The sequence below is a fragment of the Oenanthe melanoleuca genome, chromosome 1 (genome assembly GCF_029582105.1).
Source record: "Oenanthe melanoleuca isolate GR-GAL-2019-014 chromosome 1, OMel1.0, whole genome shotgun sequence".
NCBI lineage: Eukaryota > Metazoa > Chordata > Aves > Passeriformes > Muscicapidae > Oenanthe > Oenanthe melanoleuca.
Window position 1 is genome coordinate 48998909 of NC_079333.1, and position 20285 is coordinate 49019193.

The 20285-nt window shown below is 38.8% G+C and overlaps 1 protein-coding gene across 1 annotated transcript in view; it reads right to left on the reverse strand.

The window, feature by feature from the left end:
- Positions 1-607: 607 nt before the first annotated feature.
- The window catches only part of CCDC169 (coiled-coil domain containing 169), a 43609-nt gene continuing 23931 nt past the window's right edge, over positions 608-20285 (reverse strand). The window contains 1 exon segment of the mRNA XM_056491648.1: positions 608-1211. Coding sequence (XP_056347623.1) covers positions 1167-1211 — 45 coding nt within the window. The 3' untranslated portion in view covers positions 608-1166.

Here is a 20285-nt window from a genome sequence, read left to right on the forward strand (position 1 = left end):
ATGGTACTATCCCACTACTAATTTAAAGAAGTTGAAGAGCAAGTCCAGAACAGAAGCTAGTCAGATAAATGGGACAGTTAGAGCTGGCCTTCTTTGACACAGGAGTTTCACTTGGCTCTTGATCATCTTGTCCACTAAAGTCACCACGTCCTTCTCTGGAAAGCTGTTTTTCAGCTATTGGTCCCCAGCCTGTGCTGGTGCCTGGATGTTTTCTATTTCAGAAGTTCAAATTTGTATTTGGTTGGGTTTTTTTATTTTGTTTTGGATTTTTTGGTTGTTTGCTTGGTTAATTTTTTTGTGGGGGTTTTTTTGGGGGTTTTATCTGTTTGGTTTTTTTTTCTTTGAGTTTTTGAGGTTTCTGAGGCTCTTAAAAATTCGTAAGTCAACCTATATTCAACCCTAAACTAACTGAACTTTTTATAGATTAAAAAAATAAGTTAAAACAAATTAAAGGATATTTTCCTTCAGATGGAAAAAATTTCTTCCCTGAAGGGCTTGTCAAGCACAGGGACAGGCTGCCCATGGAAGTGGTTGAGCCACCATTCCTGCAGGTATTTAAAAGACATGTAGATGTGAAACTGAGGGACATAGTTTAGTGGTTGTCTTGGTAGTGCTGGGTTAACAAAGATCTTGTCCAGCCTAAAAAGTTGCATCATTCTATGGTTCTATGGTTCTTGGAGGCATTGCAAACCTGCAAGGCTGCATTCTGCTAACCACAGAGGAATGTCTGAATGCAACTGGTGATCCTTACAAATAACCCTTGGTTAGAGAATTATTTTCAAGAAACAGAAGGTCAGTAATTCACACAGTACTTTGGTTCATCTTCAGACCCACCATTTTGCTTTGACAGAGCATCAGTGTAAAGATTTTATTTTAGGAGGAAATGTAGGGCTGAACAAACTTCTCAATTCTTTTTTTCAAGCTTCACGCTTCTTAGATCAAACATTTTCATACTGAAAGCAGACATTCTTACTTATGAGCCTGATATCTCTTCTTCATGAGACAGCTTTATTTACAGCCTGAAGGCATAGACAGCCACAACCATTTCAGGAAAAAAAGTTCCTGGTATCTTTATCATGATTATGCAGGTATTACTGGTAACATATTTTGCTTTTAGGTTCTCCATGGACTACAAATTATGGTAGTCTTAACAGCCTTTAATCTTCTTATTTGCAAGAATTATTCTTCTCTGGAAACTGACACTCTTCTGCCTGGAATAAAAAAATAAAAGGAAATTATCTTATTACTGCTATTATTACTTGCAGCACAGTTTCTCCTGCTGATGGCAAGGGTAATCAGGGTGATGGAAACCCACACACTTGATTCTCACTCAATACATTGAAAGATGTAAAGAGGCAAGTCCTGAGCTCCTTAAATCAGATAAACTTCAACTGAAAAAAGGCACCTGAATAGCAATTTACACTTAAGTTTAAATTAGACACATAGTAGCCATTTTTTAATCTGGGTCTCAGTTTATGTTGCTTATAGTTATATTGGCCATTTATAAACTGAGTTGAAAAAAAAAAAATCACATTTTACCCCAACCAGATAACCAGACATTTAACATAACATATTTATATGCCATGTTAGGAATTTAATGTCACAAATTTCAAAATTTGCTTTACCCTGATAAACTCGCTCTATATAAAGATGCATATTTCAAACTACTCTGCAGTGTTTCAAAACAATAAATGGGAACATTAAAATATTTAGTTTAAGGTATCTTTATATCTCTATATATATCTTTAAAGTGTGGTAATAGATAAATTCCTTGAGGAGAACAAAGGATGAGGAAGGTCCTTGAAAGAAAGTGCTGAGGCATTTTCAAATGACAAGTTGGCAGCACCAGAACAAGCAGAAATAAGTGATCTTGTAACCTTTTATTAATGCTTACATGTTTGTGCCTAAATCAAGCCTCAGGACAGAGACTGCATGCTTTGGTTAGGTTTTGTTTGTTATTTCACTGTTACTGATTTCCTGTTGTCAAGTAAACCAGAACAAACTATACACTATGCTAGGAATAATGTGGTCCATCTTGCAACTACCACAGCAAGGAAGGAACTCTGGTGGGGATGGTCTAACCTGTACAGAGCATCATCCCACCTTCCCCTAAGAGCCCCTGAGTTGTAGGAGTCCATTCCTGTGGCTGTCCTGACTGTGGACATCTGGGCTGTGATTGATAGATGGAAGCTGGATCTAATGGACAATTGCCTTTCCCTTCCAGTTAGCTAGATGGCCTTCACTTTCCCTGAGTCATTTACCTGCCATATAATTTTTCATTCCACACATCCTTACACACATTCAAGATTGTTAATTTCAGGCACCCAACTGAGTTTTCTCAAAGGTGAGAGGGAAATGTCAGTGAAAATGCACTTGCCTCAGAAATGGTATCATTTTCTAGGAGCAATTCTCTTGCTTTCTTGGTCTTGAGAGGGGATCTTAAGAACATTTTCTCGATTTAAGGAGGGGTCATGACTCCTATAGGCTTATAATTGGATAATGAGGAAAAAAAAACCCACACTAAACACCTCCCCAACAGATTGTCTAAGTCTCTCTGAGATTGCTGGAGCTCACTGAAGTAATACTAAGAACATGATTTCATGTAACAGCATTAAAAAAAAAAAAAAAAAGAGTCCTGATCAGTCAGATTTTGTCATCCCTGACAACTGTATCCTCCTGCATGCACAAAGTGATTTCACTCATGAAAACCTGTCTTAGCAAAGCTCAATTTGCAAATATGGAAAAATGACAAGGTTCTGCTTGGTACTTCTGCTTGCTTTAAAAACTCTCTGAAAGACAGTGGTGAGGGCTGAAGCTAAGACAGTCACTAAGGAAAGTGGGATGCTGGCATGAAAAACTAGTGCAACTGCACTCACCCACCATCAGAGAAACGAGTAATTTATGGTCTTTTTAACTGCAACACTTCTTTTTCTGTATCTCCATGGAGCTGAGCTGCAGACTGGCTGACCTGATGGGAAGGGGAAAATGGGCAACTGTGTAAAAAAAATGAGTCACATACTGCCTGTAAACCAACCCAGCAAGATCCTCAGGATGACTGAAAGCCAAACCCATGCTCAAAGCATCTTTACATTTTATTTTTTCTTTTTGTTTGTGAATGGACACCTAAAGGTCACTTAAGTCAAATCTGGCTTGAGAGTGGTGAAGTAGCAGAGCAAGCTATCAACATTTCCTTGGCAAGGGTATTGCTAGTGGCTTGCTGCAGTCCTGCATTGCCTCTCTTGGCACAAAGCCCCTCTGGCAGCTGTGAGGAGTGAAAATTCTCCCTCAGTGGCTGTTGTTGGTCATTCCTACTGAGTTTCTGTGCTCTGTACTCTGGTGTGTTTTCCAGCTCATTAGAGAAGGTGATACATAATCCTGGGACAGAAGTCTGGCCCTGCTTTCTGGAGACCAAAGCACTGCACAACATAAATATAAAACTGTCAGAGCTTCTTGTGGGAATGCTTCCAGGTAGCTCACAGCAGGGTGCCAAGGGACTTGGTCCCAGACAGCATCTATGACAGATCTACATAAACTTGGTGCCATTGTAATGACTTGTACAGCCACACAAACAGCACTCAGAAGAACAGTGACCCAGGCTATCATAAGATTAAGAAAAACTACCCCTGATGAGGGACAGGCTGTACACCTGCCAAGACCATGGAGTCATAGAATCCTAGAGTGGCTTGGGTTGGAAGGATCCTTAAAGATCATCTTGTTCCAATGCCCCTGCCACAGGCAAGGACAGCTTCTCTAGACCAGATTGGTCAAAGCCCCATCCAGCCTGGGCTGAAGACCTCCAGGGATGGGGCACCCACAGCTTCTGTGTGCAACCAATGCCAGTGTCTCATCACCCTCGCAGTAAAAAATTTCCTCCTAATACCTAAATCTACTCTGACAGCTTAAAACCATTACCTTTTCTCTTCTACCATTACATTCACTTGTGAAAAGTCCCTCACCTGCTTTCTTGCAGGTGGCTTTTATGCTCTGGAAGGCTGCTATAATGTCTCCCCAGAGACTTCTTTTGCCCATGCTGAACAACCCCAACTCTCTCTCTTAGACTGCCTTCTTATAAAAATATGATTATTATATATATATGAAAATGAATATTAAGGGAAATAGTTTTAGGCAGGCTGTACTATGCTGTAAAATATCTAGAATGAGTTCTGAGTGCCTGAAATAATTCTATTTTGGATATACTTTGAATAACCAGATAATACTTGAAGAATTACTAAAACAACATTTCCCCTCTCTTTATATGCTTCAGGAGATCAAAGTAATAACTTCATAGTAATACCTTCATTTGTTCAGAGTTGGAATACTAATAACTTTATTTATTTATAGTTAAAATAATCAGAGGAGTTTATATTCTCCTTGAAAGCAAGCTGTGCTGCAGTAGCTGCTTAATGAATTAACAACACTGACCACCTTGGCTTCTTCTGGCAGGGAGAAGGCAGCTCAAGTCCTTTCCAAGGAAAATAATCCCATTTCACTACATGTGTCCTTGTTTTGTACCACAGTGGAGAAGTTCAGAGGCAAAACTCTTGCATTCCTTGAAAATGAATGTTCATAGAAGTTTCACATTACAACACACCAGTATGATCCAGCTAAATTTTTCAAGTTAAGTCAACTTAAATATATTGCTTAGTTTTCTATGTCCTTTACAGACACTCATATGAAATAGTTGCTCTTTACTCTTTTCATTATTAAATTATGAGATTGTAAAACCAGCATTCAGAAACTTGATGAAAAGAACAGCCAAATAAATGATGAGTTTGAAAATTCTTTAACCTTCATTTTAAGCACTCCATACGGCAGCGACAAATCATAATCTGATAGTGGGAGACCTTTCACTGTGTTGGTTTTGGGGTTTTTTTCCCAGAAATCCTGAATACTGGAAGTGATTTAATTGTGCTGCATCTTTTCCCTGCCAACACATGGTAGTTTCAAACCAGCCAGACTGATGTGCACGGCAGTTCTGAAGGGAACTCTGCAGTGGCAGTCATGGTGTTTAGTTTCCAACAAAACATTCCTGCTAACTCATTACTGGAAGTTTGAAAATGCCTTGAAAGAAAACAGGCCTGTGCTTTCATCCTTCCAAAGCTGGGGGAGAAAAAGTGTGTGCTATCATTACAGTCATGTGGTATTTATTTCCCATCTAGCTGAATGTCAGCCTTTTAAAAATCCGCCTTAAAGGCTCATTACAACAGCACACACCAAAGGCAGATTCTCAGGTGAGCTGGATGGTGTGGAAGAGTAGACAATAAACAGTGATTTACAGACATGGAGAGTGTCCAGCTGCAAAATCAAATTTCTGTGTTAATCTTAAAGAGAGTTGAAGGAAAGTTGAGAGTTTAATATGCTCTTTGTTCTTCTGGTCTATTTTTGCTTTGGAATGGAGAAAATGTTGGTTTCACCTTTCAGTTCTTATGCAACAGAACAAATTTATAAAAATGTTTACATTTTTTCCTGAAGGTTTTTGCTCTGACTGTGCCTATTATAAAAGTGTTGTAACAACAAGAGCTTAAAAAAAGTGTATCTTGCCCTTAGGTTGTGCAAACAGCAGCAGTGTGTGCCCTCTGCCAGCACGACTCAGTGACTTTTAAGATGAGTAAGAGGGTCTTTACAACTCAGTTGGTTCTCCTTCCTTAATAACTATATTTTCCTAAACCTACCAATTTTTTCTGGTGGAAAAAAGTTTCAAAGATAAAAAAAAAGAAAAAAAGAAGCAAAGAAAGGGAGGAAAGCATGGACCACAGGCAAGGCTAGTTCAGTTTCCAGCTCTTTGAAGAAGGAAGCAGAAGGCAGAAAGCAGAACTTTGTCATATAATTTTTTGTTATTTCCTCTGCTTTTCAAAGCACCTTGGCTATTTGATCTCTAGCAGAGAGGCACTGTAGCCATTTTTATGCCAGAGGCTTTTTTCACATACACTTTTCAGAACTATATTTCACAGTGAATGGCAAGGGAAACTACTGACTGATCTTCAAAACCACTTGCAAGCAAAATGGTAATCTATCACATAATTGTTCTCTTAATTCTTCTTTCTGAGGCTCACTTTAATTTTTTTCTTTTTTTGTTGGATTATGCTCTCCCAATGAGTGAGGTACTACTTGACCTTTAAATGTCAAAATCCCTTTGAATGGCATTACTGTGAACTCTGGAGCCATAAACCACATCTGAATGGCTAATACATGTAGGAATCAATAGGTATATTTCATGATGCACAGCCAGGCTTATGAATTAATTTTATTACTCCTCTCACCTCCCCACCCCCACAAAACCAAATTTTCAACTAGCACTGCTATTTTAAGAAGAGAGTAGGGAGAGAATATACTGGCAGGCTGATTGACATAAGTCAGCCAACTCTTCCAGCTAAAGGTCTGAGTCTGCAAGCTGTTTCTTGTGGGTGGATCTCTGAGCTTAGATTGAAAAGCCTGAAGAATTCAAACTGAAATCAGCTACAGCTAAGTTACAAGCCATAAACTCACACTTTGAAAGTTATTGAAGTGAAAAAACAGATTGAAGTCAGTTTTCATATTATTATTATTATTACCATTTTCCATTTGCTCCCAATCAGTTTTAACGTACAAATGTTCTCCATATTTTTTGTGTGCGTTTCTCTCACTTTGGGCAGCAAGAAGAGGTTTCCATCTCTATATCTACTGGGAAAAAATCCAAAATCTGAGTCAAATATCCTATCTCTTCCCTTGAAAATGTATGGAGAAAGTCAGAGCAGGGGAGCCAGAGATGAGGAGGGAACTGAAAATATTCCCAGTACAGTTGACAGTTTCATTCAGGCTCATGTCTCTAAACCAAGGGTGTTTGGCAATGATTCAGTCATAAGGGATGTTCTGTACCAATCTCAGCTAGGACAAAATAGCAGATTTTGTCCAGTTCTCATGCCAGTAAAGAAAGGAAGATTAAAGGACCCTTTCCTGCATCAGTTTCTGAAGAAGAACGTGACAGATTTTGAAACCATAAATTCAAAGTAATGCCCAAGGCACTCTGCAAGAGAGACTGTGGATTTCTACTTGTGGCTGTCCTTTTGCCTGCAAATTTGGACTGCTCTGTTTTACCCTTTGGAGGATCCTTGTCCCTACAGAGAAGATATTTAGCCTTCAGGAAGGGAGAATGAGAAACATTATTAACTCGCCATGATTTCTCACACTTGGTCTAGACTGGTGGAAGTGGCTGTCACAAAGAATCAGGATCAGGGCTCTGCTGTGCTGCAGATGCAGACCATGACCTGAGCAGCCTGCAGGAAACTAGGCACTGCAGAAATCTGGATATTACATCTTTCTGGATGGCCAGCCAATAAACCCAAATAATCCCATTTTTTGGTATATGAAAAATATAAGCAAGCACAGTTTCCACCATTCATTCAATTTTCTTGTTTCATTTTTCTGAGTTAGAGGACTCTTGCAGGATTTAACTGGTAATGCCTGTCATGCTGAGGTGGAAACACCTCTAGAACATGACAGAATTATAGTGCCTACAACGCCCACAGGAAACAGTTGTTATCCCACAGACAAGTGAGAAATTGAGTCACTGTATCATCATCATCTCCTACAGCCCAGCCGAGTGTCCTAATTATAACACCATTCCATATTCAGAACTGGCTAAATAAAATGAAGCCTTAAAGGTAAGTGCCTCCCCATACTGCATTGCCTTGCTGCCTCACATCTGAATTACAGACACCTAGGCTGGGTCAGGACCTGCAGGGGCACCTTGGCAGGTGGTGTAGACCAAAGCAAGGGCTGTTCAATATTCACCTAGTGAAATGCTTTATCCTGAAGAGCACAGGTCATGGCCATCACTGGGAGCTTTCCACCCAGCCATGCAAGGCTCCCTCCTGTGTGCTGACCCAGCACTGTGTTAGTTTACTGAGCTTTCCTCACAATCAAAGGAGCACATTTGATTACTTAATGGCCCTTAGAAAGCACATTTAGAAGTGATCATCTATTTTTAGTTCAACCACTTCTCCTTTTAAAAATGTTTTCCCAAGAGCCCAGCCCAGATGAATGGGATGTCATCCACGGAGCTGTGCAGCTTGCCTGCAATTTCTACCCACCAGCCTGGAGAAGGCACCTAATAGTTAAAGGTACAATACAGAAACAAGAATAAAACCCCTCTTTTTATGAACCCAAGAAAATCCTTTTTTACTTAGGTAACTGTCACCTGAGAATAAAACTACAGGAACTGCAGATTTTTGTGGATTGTCTTGCACTAGCTTCAAGTTTTCTCATGGAATGCACATGTCCTCCAAGTGGGCAGACAGGCTGTACATTCACTCCCTACCAAGCATGATTCCACTGGTAATAGTGATGGCTATAGATAATCCTAGAAAGCAAAATCTGGATTCCTCCATGCTAAAACCACAGCTTCCAGCAGCTGGAATTGTGCCTTCTACCTGAAAATTCAAAGACAAAATAAGAGACTCATAAATATGAGTCACTAAAAGTCATTAAAAACCTTTGGTATGAAATACTTCCCACAGATGTGTCCATTTTTTAGTAGAAAATAAAATACATATTTTGGAAAAATAAACATTAATATCTAGTAGTGTATTTTTTATTTAATTAATTTTTTTCTGATATCAAAAAATGTCTTTATTCCAGAAAAGCTGCATGCACATGTTGTCTAGAACAAATTCAATTTCCTAGCTTTTCTATCAGAAAAATCAAGGAGTTTTTCTTGAAAACTATTTTCATTTCTCTGGTTTGTGTTTCCACCACCCAGTTAAGGGTCAGATGCCACAAAATAACTTTAGATATTGTCACCTTTAATGCTTCCAGCACAGGTTTAAAAATGCAGGACAATATGTATAAAAATAGAAAATGCTTATTTGATAACAGTGTCATACCTGGAGAGAAAATATTCTGGCATTTCTACACACACTGAAAAAGCCTGAACTTATCAAGAGATACCAGCCTGACTAATCAGCTCATAGACAAAAGACTTTTGATATCACTGCTTTGTTAAAATTGTCAAAATCAAAACTTCAGGCTCCTAAATATCAGTTGTATTTAAGGTCAATGAAGAAATAGAAGAGGGAGACTGACCTGTTATATTTAAAATAAAGATTCTTGGGCAACAGCAAAGAGAAATAACTAAACTGGGAACAGCATTGCTCCCAGAGATGTGCATAATCGAAATGTTGATTTGCCTGTTGATTTGAGTGGGTGAAAAGACTACACAAAATCTCTTCAGCATTCCTTATTAAGGAAACCTTTTTCTTTCCCTTGATTAAGATTACTCTCAGTATTTTTATATACATACATTTCAAAATGTGAAATGGTATTTAAAAAAATAAGGCAATGAATAACCTAGTTTATTTATTTATTTTATTTCAGCAGAGTGTTTTCTGTTTGTCAAACACCAGAGAATTCTGAATGACTGAGAAAAGCACGTGTGTTGCAATGTACATAGAATGACACCAGTGATGAATTCATTTCTGCTCTGTAGAAAACTCCAGTAACAAGAAACCCTCCAAAGGCTAAGCTGTTCCAAGGACATTTAAGCATCCTGAAATCAAGCACAGTGCAGAATTTTCTGGTTAAGTTGCATTTCATCATGAAATGGCCAATAATTGAAATGGAAGCTCTCCCCACTTGGGCTGGATAAGACAAAGCAGAGTTGACAGGAGTTCTCCACCATTCCTGCTCATCATTCTGGACTACTGGCTGGCTGGCTTAGGCTTCCCCCATTCAGCATCTGAGTACTGAAAATCTCATCCTACAATTTTTAACTTTTCCCATTCAACACACAGCCTCAGCAGCACATTCCCCTTCTAGAAAATAACTTGTCAGTCCTATATAATTCAGGCCCTCCTTGATTTTCCTCTGTAAAGTCCTTTGAAAACCTGATTCTTAGAATGAAATACATTTTATATTATCTGGACCATTTCTTTTTAGGTGTCCAGAAATCTACTAGATGCTCTTAGGCCATTTTCACACCAGGCAAGTAACTCAGCTATGCTTACACTCCACAGCTCTTAAGAATGCCAAAAGCATGCAAGTTTACTTTAGAATATCTCTTTTTTCTCTATATAGGAGCATTACCAGTCCATTACACTTGTTAAACTTTATTTTTGAAAGTAAAGAAATTATGGCCTCAGCAAACTTTTTTTGTTCTGTAGCAGAAGTTATCTTCCTTGCCTCTGAGTACTATTTTAGATTTAAAATAGTTCCTTGAAAGTATTTCTTAAGTAAACTTTCAAAGGCTTTTATAGGGTAACCTTCCTCCTTTTCCCTGCTTTGTACCAATGCTTATTTAAATTTGAAGTTTATATGAATTTTGATTCTACAATGTTTTTATAGTCATGATGAACTTTTCCTCAAAACAACTCTAAACTTGTATGACCCAGTTCTGTCTTTCACTGTATAAACCTGTTATTAAGATTTTAGGAGGGGTCATTTTGGGTTGGGGATTTTTTTTGTTTTGGTGGGGTTCTTTTGTTGTTGCACCTCATCAGAGCACTGGCTGAGAAAGCTGCAGGGTGCTTTGCTCTCTGTAGTGTTAGCATGTTCTTTTTCCCATTTTCTCTATCTTTGGGCACAGACTTTGGGCACATCTTTCCTACTTAGAAATGCCATAGGCACTGCTCCTAAGTGATAGTTGTCCATAGAGCCATCCTAAGCAGTACAATTCAAGTAATTTCCAGTGAAAGTTTTGATGGTGAGAGGAGACAGGAAAGACAGTTCAGAGAGGACATAGCAGGCACTACTGTGGCTAGTGCTGGCACTAGTAAACAGATGGCTACCAGGCCATAAAATAATAATTGAACTCTTCTATGGCTCAGGCTGCAGGTGACCAACTTTAACAAAACAAGTTGAAGCTTTAAGTCTGCAGCCCTGTGAAATGCTGCAGTGAGAAGGGATGTGCTGCAGACATCAGAAAACAGAAGAACCAGCAGTTTAAGCAATTAAGTAGGCAGGGGAGATTACCAGGAGGAGTGAGAGAGCTATTTTTGCCAAGAGTTTTGGAATTTGTGCCCTAAAAACTATTATAACTTCCCCCACTGAATGCTAGCCCAGGGGAACAGTGTGAAATGCCAGATGTCTGCAGAACCCCTAGCACAAGCTCCATCTTTGTATCCTTCTTCTCCTTCTCAGGAAAGGCTAATTGCAATGATATCCACATAGTGACAAAATGAGTCAATGGAGGAGAATGTGCTGCTATCCTGAACCATGAAATACTGTCAAATGCTGATATCTACCATTAAAAGCCTTCATGTTGATTTAATTGTTGATTTTTTTTCTGATTGTCACATGTCTAAAACATGTGGCTTCCAGTTACATGAGAGATCTTAGCATGAAGCAGGGTCGTGGAGAGGACAGAGCAAGTGCATGAACCCACCACCCCTGTAAGGTAACTCTTACACACGTGCCATGTGCTAACACTGTAAACCCCAGACTGCCAGGAACAATCTGGGGCATGATAATCCCATAATGAGCAACAGCAGGTGCTAAAGTGCTTAAAGTAAATCACTCCTGCAGTCAGCGAATTGTTATTTATGTCAGCACCACCCAAGAGTGCAAATCTGACAGGATGGGCAGCAGCCAGTGACCCCTGAAACTGGGGACTGGGAGCTGCACGGGATTCCTGGGCAGGCAGGGCAGGGCAGGGCAGGGACCATCTCACTGCCCTCACCAGGAGCAGTACAAACTGGGGATGGAGCACCAGGGGCATCTCCCTGGGGACAGGGACAGCCCAGGCTGGGGCAGGACACCTGCCTGCAATGACTGAAGCATCAACACAGAGCCAAGACACTGAGTGTGGCTTTATAGTTTGTTGTTTTCTAATTTTGATTAAGATGGAACAAGATATTTCCTCTGTCTCTTCAAGCTTTTTTTTTTTGCGATGAATTCCTATTATTTTTCCAGTTCAGCATATCTGTAGGTACACCCAGAAACACCAGCCACTGGAGGTATTGATACATTATTGGCCAAAGCAGGATGAACACAGCAGAACCTCTCCCTCTCCCTCTCCCTCTCCCTCTCCCTCTCCCTCTCCCTCTCCCTCTCCCTCTCCCTCTCCCTCTCCCTCTCCCTCTCCCTCTCCCTCTCCCTCTCCTGAAGGACACAGAGCTCTCACACCTCTCTGAACCATGGCACAGGAGCAGTGTCCATCCTCACTGCACAGGTGTCAATGAAACTGAAGGTCTGGCCTGATAAGTGCTTTCTGATGGGCAGCCTAAGGCAAGGTAGATGATTTCATCCAAACATTTTAAGTATTTGGACAAATTATTCTTGCCCTAGGAATATATTATACTAATGAAATTATGCTGTCAGCCATTGCAGACCTGGCAGGAATTGCAAACTATTTTAATCCTCCAAGAACATATTTGCCCAGGCAATAATTTGATTTGTCATCAGTAAATCCTTAGCTCAGCTTTTCAAGAGACAGGAACACACAAAAAGGAATTGATCTCTGGTTTATTGATTCCTATCACAATTGCATCAATTTTTCTTCTAAAGTCTGTAGCAGATTGATCTATGGGCTGTATTTTCCTACCTGTATATTGGAGGTCTACAGGCTTTAGGGAGGGTTTTTTAGCATAATGCAGCAGCTTGTTGGTTTGATTTCAAAAGGACTTGGAGCTTGCCAAATGTACTCAAAGGGAAGAAAAAAAAGAAAGGTAATTTGTCCTTGTAAGTACTGATGCAACATGAGAATAGATCTGTGGCCTTGTAAATTCAATGCCTAGAGAACAGGTCCTTTGTTGAGTGCTGGGCTGCTGCAAGAGAAAAAGATCAGCCCAAAGAAGAGTCAAATTGCAGCTCAGTATTACTTCTTGGCTGAGACCCTCTACTCATCTGTCCCTAGCCAGATCAAGAAAAATAAAGAAATTTACAAGAACAGGATTCAGCTTACCTTTCTACATGCTGGACAGGTTATCCTGAGTTTGTCATTCTATATTCTCTTTCTAGTCAGGGGAAAGAAATCCAGCTGATGTGTCATCTGATCCATTTTAAGTATCTCTGTTAGAATGAGAGAAGCTGAAGGTGTCTGTTTGTTTTTTTTCTCATTGACTACTCATTGAGTATACAGTGATTAGTTCAGACTTAGATGTATGACTTTTAAGCTGCAAACTGGGACAGATTATTCCCAGGTTAATTTTTCTTCTTTTCATCTTTTTTTAAGATTTCTCAGTATCCTATTCCTAATCAGCACAGGACATGTCAAGAGTGCAAAGCCTTGTTGGTTCATCCTTCCCCCAGAATAACCCTTCAGCTGTGCCTAATTTTTCTGATCTGCAGTCTGCATTGCTCTGTTATACCACATCATTCCTGAGCAGATTCCCCACAGGACACTTGCTTGTTGTGTGAAGGGATCAGACAGATGCAGGAGGAAGTGCCTGTTGTAGGGTGGTGAGGGAATGAGGCCTGTCCTGGATCTCAGATGGGGTCCTTCTCTTTTCAGAGCTGACATTTTTCCCTGTGACAAGACTACCACAGCAACTGGTGTCACTGCTGTGTCACACTGGGTTGTGTTCATTAGGAAATACCCTGACATCAGTCTTTACTGGTAAGTCTCTTTGGAAAGATGCAGCAGCCACAGCTGTTCCTGCACCAACAGAGCACCAATATTATCCATCTTCATTGCAAGACAAAAGAAAACCCATTTGATTTAGGTCAGACTTACTCAGACACATCATGGTTTTACCAGCTGGCTTCCCTCCAGCACTGGTGGATTTATTTTTGTGTCACTTCTCAGCACCAGAAACATACTGCTCTCCCCAAATTACAGTTGGGCTGCAGAAGCAAAATTCATCTTCTCCCAGGCAACAAAGGGAGGGGTGAGAAGTTACATGGGAACCAGAGCAGAGGAACTTTACAGCCTAGGAATGGAGCCTGTGAGAGGCCTTTCTGTGGGGTGGTGCACTGAGTTGTGCCCAGAACCATGGGCAAAGCCTGGCCCCAACTGCATGCTACTCCTGCAGACATGAGAGCCTCATTTGATCTCTACATGGTTCTTAATTGGTAGTTTATGGCACAGATTAGTGAAGTGCAGGAAAACTGGATTCTAAGATGTAACCTATAAAGAGCTAAATCCAATGTTTGTATTTTTGGAAGAGAGGGTTAAACTGATCTGCCAAATAAATAAAATACTGCCACCTTTGAAAAGCCTCATTATCCAGTCTGGAGCTGTCTGCCATTAGTGTGACACCTGTGAGATAAAACTGTGGCAATTAGCTACAATTTTAGTCCATGCACATTATATCTGCTTCCAATCAGAGTTAGTTCAAAGTACAGTTTATGTTTGACACCAGCCTGGCAAAAACAGCAGAAGCTTAATAACACAGAGGTTTGCTTCCTTATTCATTAATTAATTCTTGCTACTGTGTCTGCATCATATTTGTAAAAAGGGCTGCACAGCAACCTCCTCTACTGGAAATGTATTAAAACTAAATTATGCACTTCATCTTTACCAGTGGAGATGGAATATCATAGGAATCAGGGAAACTGTCAGCTGTACCACCTAGTCAGTTTAAATACAGAGAACTCATTAAACAAAGTATTTATGCAACAAAATACCTTGATTATGATTAGTGATATCTTGAACATGAGGAAGCTCATCACCCCAGTTCTCTGCAGCCTGTGGTTATGCTGCATAATTACATAAAAATCAGCCACATAGTCAACTCCTGTCCAATAAATATTTTAATTTTTTTGCATCATAGATGAGAACACTGATGCTAAACTGATTAATTAAAAACAAATATCATTACTCAATACCATCTTTAATCATGAGACTTCAAAAGAAAAAAAAGAAAGATTTTTTTTTAAATAAGAAATGTGTGCTTACCAGCATTTGAGATTTTAAATTTATATTTTCCAGAAACACTAAGGGTAAATAGTTAAAATTACCTCAAAATCATGAGTCATCTGAAATCAGTAGAATTACATGAGTAACCATGTAAAGGAAGCATACTCTTAAGTGCTGAGTTAGGATATCAAATTTCCCAGTCCATCACTTAAAGCCACCTACAAACTACAATCAGTATATCTGGAATCCCAAGTACATTCTACACTGAAAGAAGAAGTTTGGCCAGACTCAAACCTTCACCCCTGATCCTGTCTTCCTCTGATGTTTAGCTCCATTCAATCACTGACCACAACTATGAGCTATTCAGTTTCCCATTTTTGGTTTCAGATTCTTTCAGTGTCATGTATGATGCACAGAGACTTAAGAGCAGGCAGACTTTATCTTGGTTTGCAGCACTACAAAAGATCACCCTGTTGTGAAATCAGGGGAAAATCAGACACCACTACACTCCCATATCCCCTTTAAATAAACCTAGCTCAATTTCCCCTTTAAATAAACCTAGCTCAATTCTGTCTTCTAGACCTAAAATAATACTGCATACTGTGCTTTGAAGGATTAATTAATCCTAAATGAGCTGAAATATTCACACAGAAAATATTATATAAAGCCATCTAACTGTTCATTGCCACAAATTTCATCAAACCTCATTTCACAGCACAACAATAAGAAAAGCCCACACAAGATAAATCCAGCAATTTCAAAACACTCGTTCACCCAAATCCACCAAATCAAACAAAAAATTCCTACATGTTTTGGAAAAGCTGAGAGTGTAAAAGTTTTATTTAGAACCAAAGAGAGCACACTTTTGAAACTAAAAACTCTCTTTTCACTGTTGCAAAGAAATTGGACTAAACAAATATAATTATCAGGTTTGTCCTTATTTTCAGAAAACCAGGAAGAAAATGAAATGCCAAGTAATTCAAAAATATGACTATAGAACTATAACAATTTTGCACAACAAAAATTACAGCTGGACATATAATTAGAATGTGGTTAAACACCACATGTTTTAGCAATTAATTATCATACTACTGTATTTTGAACCCCAGATCAAATCAAATTACCTGGCAAGGTAAAACAGGGACTAAATACGACATAGTCTGCTCTTTTCTCAGGTCATTCCTGTACCAATAAATGTCTCTTTTAAGGCTTCAAAAAAAGTCTCTTTTTAAGTCCTCAGTGAGGACTATCCTTGAGGGAAGCATCCAAGTCTCCTGTTGTGAAGAAATGTTCTGTCATATTTGTGCCATGTTTCCAGTAATTCTGAGGTGCTACACGGACCAGACTTGACTGCACTAATATTTGATTAAGAGACAGCAGCAGGAAATGTTTGCTGCATGAATCCAGGAACTGGATCTTCCTGAGTACTGCAAATGTCCCTTGTCTTTTATGCCAATAGAACCATTATGGTGATTTTTCCCCTATCTTTCACCACATAGACAAATGCCAGCACAATGAACATCTGGAAATTTTTCACATGAAAAACACAAGCAGAAGAGTGCTAACCTAACCAGCTGTGCTATGCTGTGAGGAAAAAACTTGCCAGGAAGACCACCTTGCTTATGAAAGAATGATACCATGTGCATCATGGTATCATGACAAATATCTGTAATAAATTTCATACTATGTAAGAGAAAAAAATGGGATTTCCATACTGAATATGCTGTACAATGTTGCAGGTCTTTAGTCTCTGCATTTTAGAATGACACCACTGGTTTGTCTTCTACTGTGGGTTTAATTACAGTGTCACTTTAATGCTGCCAGTAATAAGGAGTTAGGACTGCTCTTAAAATAAAGGGCAGTTCAAGCAACCATATTTGCTTGCCAAGAGCTTTTAAGATGTAACCCAGAGGATTGAAGCTTCATTACCAAAACAGTTTTCCTGTTGCCACTTGAAAAAGTTTTCTTGAATTTAATGACTAAAATGTAGGTAATAAAACTGCAACAATAATTGCATGCTTAAGAATGAAAAGACAAAGTAGTTCTACTTTCACTGAAGAGATGACTTTAGGACTGGCACTATTTTGGACCCTTAAAGGATCAATGCCACTGAAGAAGACAGATTTTTATGACCCCAAGACTGTGGATACAAGGGTCATCTGAGAGTTCAAATTCCAAAGATCAGCATACCAATATCAAGATATGTGTTTTTTATAGCACATATATAGTATTCAAAAGAAAGATCCCTTAATAAAAAGTGCTCAGTCTCTCTGTCATTTCTATCCATTACTTATCCATTACTAGTGCCTAAAGCAGCTGGAAATGGTGCTGTGCTTCTAAACCTTGCAGACAGAAAGCAGTAGTCAACACAAGATCTGTGGCAAGTGGCAAGTCAGCTTTAAAAAAAACTTATATTTAGACAATACTTCAGGTTATATCAGTCTGCCTTTTTCTTCTTGGTTGAGAGGTCAAAAATGCTAGAGGCTTGTTTGTTTTCCATGGCTGCATAGTTCAAGGATCTACACAGTGTTTAAAGACATTAAAAATTCTCCAAGTCTTCCAATTCCCTCACACTCAGAATCACTGATGTGAAGCAGAATGGAAGGGTCAGAGATCACCAGTACAAAGATGGCAACTAGAAGAGCAATTCCATTAGGCAGAAGAACACTTACACTAAGGCAGCCAAGAAGACATTCCAATGTGTGTCTGGCATTGCAATAAGACACAAATACTTTCATTTTCAATTTAGAAACTTTCAGTCAAATTAAATTTTTTAAAAGTGACTGGAAGTTCTTGGCATTAATATCAAATCAGTGCTTTAGTTGTGGAAGCTGGTTCACTCCTACAGTCTTTTTAATTGATTGTTTTTGAGGGTTCACCATCTTCAGATTTCCTGGAACACTGTGTCTTCCTCTGAAATAAAATGGGTGAAGTTAGTCAGCAAATGTCACATTGCCTGTAAGCTTTAACTGCTAAAAATGTGCATGCTTTCTATATTTGCATATCTGATTACTACTGTGAATTAATAAACCTGAGAAAGGAAAAAACAAGTATATTTCTAGGTTCACAGGTCAGCAGAGCATCTAATTATTCTGCAAACTCAATTTTCATCTTATGATTCCTGCTGCCTAAGTGATGTCATTTGCAGAACATGAACAGGATACTAAACATTGGCACTAGGAGAATGATAACTGGCTACAGAGACATTTTCATCAGTTAAAGAACTCCCATCAGAAAAGGGAAAAACATTTCATGTAGATGTAGTTACAGCTCTTTGCACGTATTCCACTCTGGAGAGCCTGGCTCTTGAGTCCATGATCTCTAGAAATGCCTGCAGGAGATGCTGCCAGCAGATTTTTGAAGTGGTACTCATCATGGATATATACACCATCTACATGAAAGCAGCTAGAGCTTCATCTTGATCTTCTAAGAAATCAGTCTGAGTGTAAAAAAAAATCTCTAGGGAAAGAATGGTGTTTCCCTAGGCTGGAGGGTCATTCTCTCTGCTCCTATGCAATGTCCCTTTGTTTTTCTTCCTGTTCATTACTGCAGAGGAAAGACAGCACTTTACATACTGTAACAACAATATGCAGAGCTTCATTGTCTTTCTCAAGCAAAGGCATTTTGAAGGAAAATATATCACAAGATCACATAATTATATTTGTCATGATACCCATATATGTGATAGAAGCTAGGATGATGGTATCTGTGCAAGTTTCAAATTTGTGGGGAAAGAGTCAATGAAGCCAAACCTAGTGTTCACTAGTCTTCTTGGGACTGGCACATACTTTGTTCCAGCTCTAACAAGCAGTCTTGGTCTTGAAGGGAGAAATGTGCCCATACAGATATGAAGATACTTCTACTCAGAGTTGGAAGATCACTATCCAAGGCCCCAGTGTGCTCGACAATCAATTATTCAATTACAAATCAGGTGACTACTCAAAATCAATTGATTAAACTGTAGATCACTGTTCAGCTGGACAAAGCAGAGAGAAAATGCCTGCGTGGAATTCTGCAGGCAGCAAAACCTCTTCCACTTAAAAGCAGCTGAACTTATAGACTTAGAAGCCAGGTAATTGCAGCAGTGCAGTGTTGAAACTGAGCTAACAAGCCCCACCACAAGCCTTAGTGTAACAGCAAGGGTCAGAATGGCAATAAAGTGGCTGCACATATTGCATCAGAGATATAAACCATCAAAACATCCATGCTTTTCCTAACTGTCAGCTAGCCTGTCCTCTTGTCCTGCAATAAGCACAAAAAGGACTTCTGCTAAACTTGCTTCTGTTTTGAACAGCCAGGAAACTGAATGCATCAACAATTAGTGTTCACAGCTACTACCCAAAAATATTTCAGTGCTGGTTTAATACACAGGTTGGGCTTTCTGTACCTGTTCCTACAGTTAAAACAAGCATTAAGCAGTTTGTTAGTATAATTTGAATTCCAATGTGGGTATTTTGTGAAAGGGCAGCAGAGGTGAGATAAGAACTCTACATAGAAAATTTTCAAATTATTCTCAAGAACATGCGCGTCTTCTCTTATTTCAATGAAATTATTTCTCATTAATGTTAGCTTGAACAAACAACCCCCATGCTATAAATCAAAACATAATTAAAAAGGAATAATATAACAATGGCTGTAGTTACCTTGTGATGTTCATGAGGTGCATACTTATATTTTAGTATTTTCTTAAAATACAAACTATACCAAATCCCCATTCTTACATCCAAATTTGTCCTGAAATTTCTAAGTCTCTGGTTATAAAAATCAATCATTTGAAAACTAAGTCCTTTTATACTAAGGACAATTTAAATGATGAAAAATTATCTTCATGTTTTTAAAGAACATTGAAAAGTAAAAAAAAAAAAATTTATTTTGTTATACCACACATTTGCTGAGACAGCAGTTACAGGACCTTTTATTTTCTTTTACACTTAATTTTCTTTTGTTTGATATAAAAAAAAATTACAGAAACACACTGTCATATAATTTCAGGGTAAGTAATGGTCTACTAAAATAGCTTGTAAAAAGGCCCACCATAATCACAGATCAGTGCTAACCCTCTGCAAACCTCAGTATCTGGCTGATGATATTTAATCTCTCTGCCTGGTTTTAGCTTTTTGACCTTCTCCATATGAACCATGTTAAATATCACTGGGGCCAGAAGTGATACAGTGGCATATGGGGCATTTCAAACCCACACAGTGCTTTTTATATATTGAGAAACTTCAGTTATAGAACTGAATTCATATTGTACTGCATTAATTCATATTCTACTAATATCCTCTCCTGGAACATGAAGATCTACTGTTCCAATTTATGAAATCCTGTGATTCTGTGCTTACACAGATGGAAAGGAAAAGGCTGGTATGTCTACATAATACCACCAATTTATATTTCTAACCCATAAAGAGAAGTCCGTTAAACAGTGATTTAAACAAATGTATTTTCAACATTTTCATTAAATAAAACTGATTGAAAAACAATATCAAAAATTCTGTTGAGTAATATTTTGTCA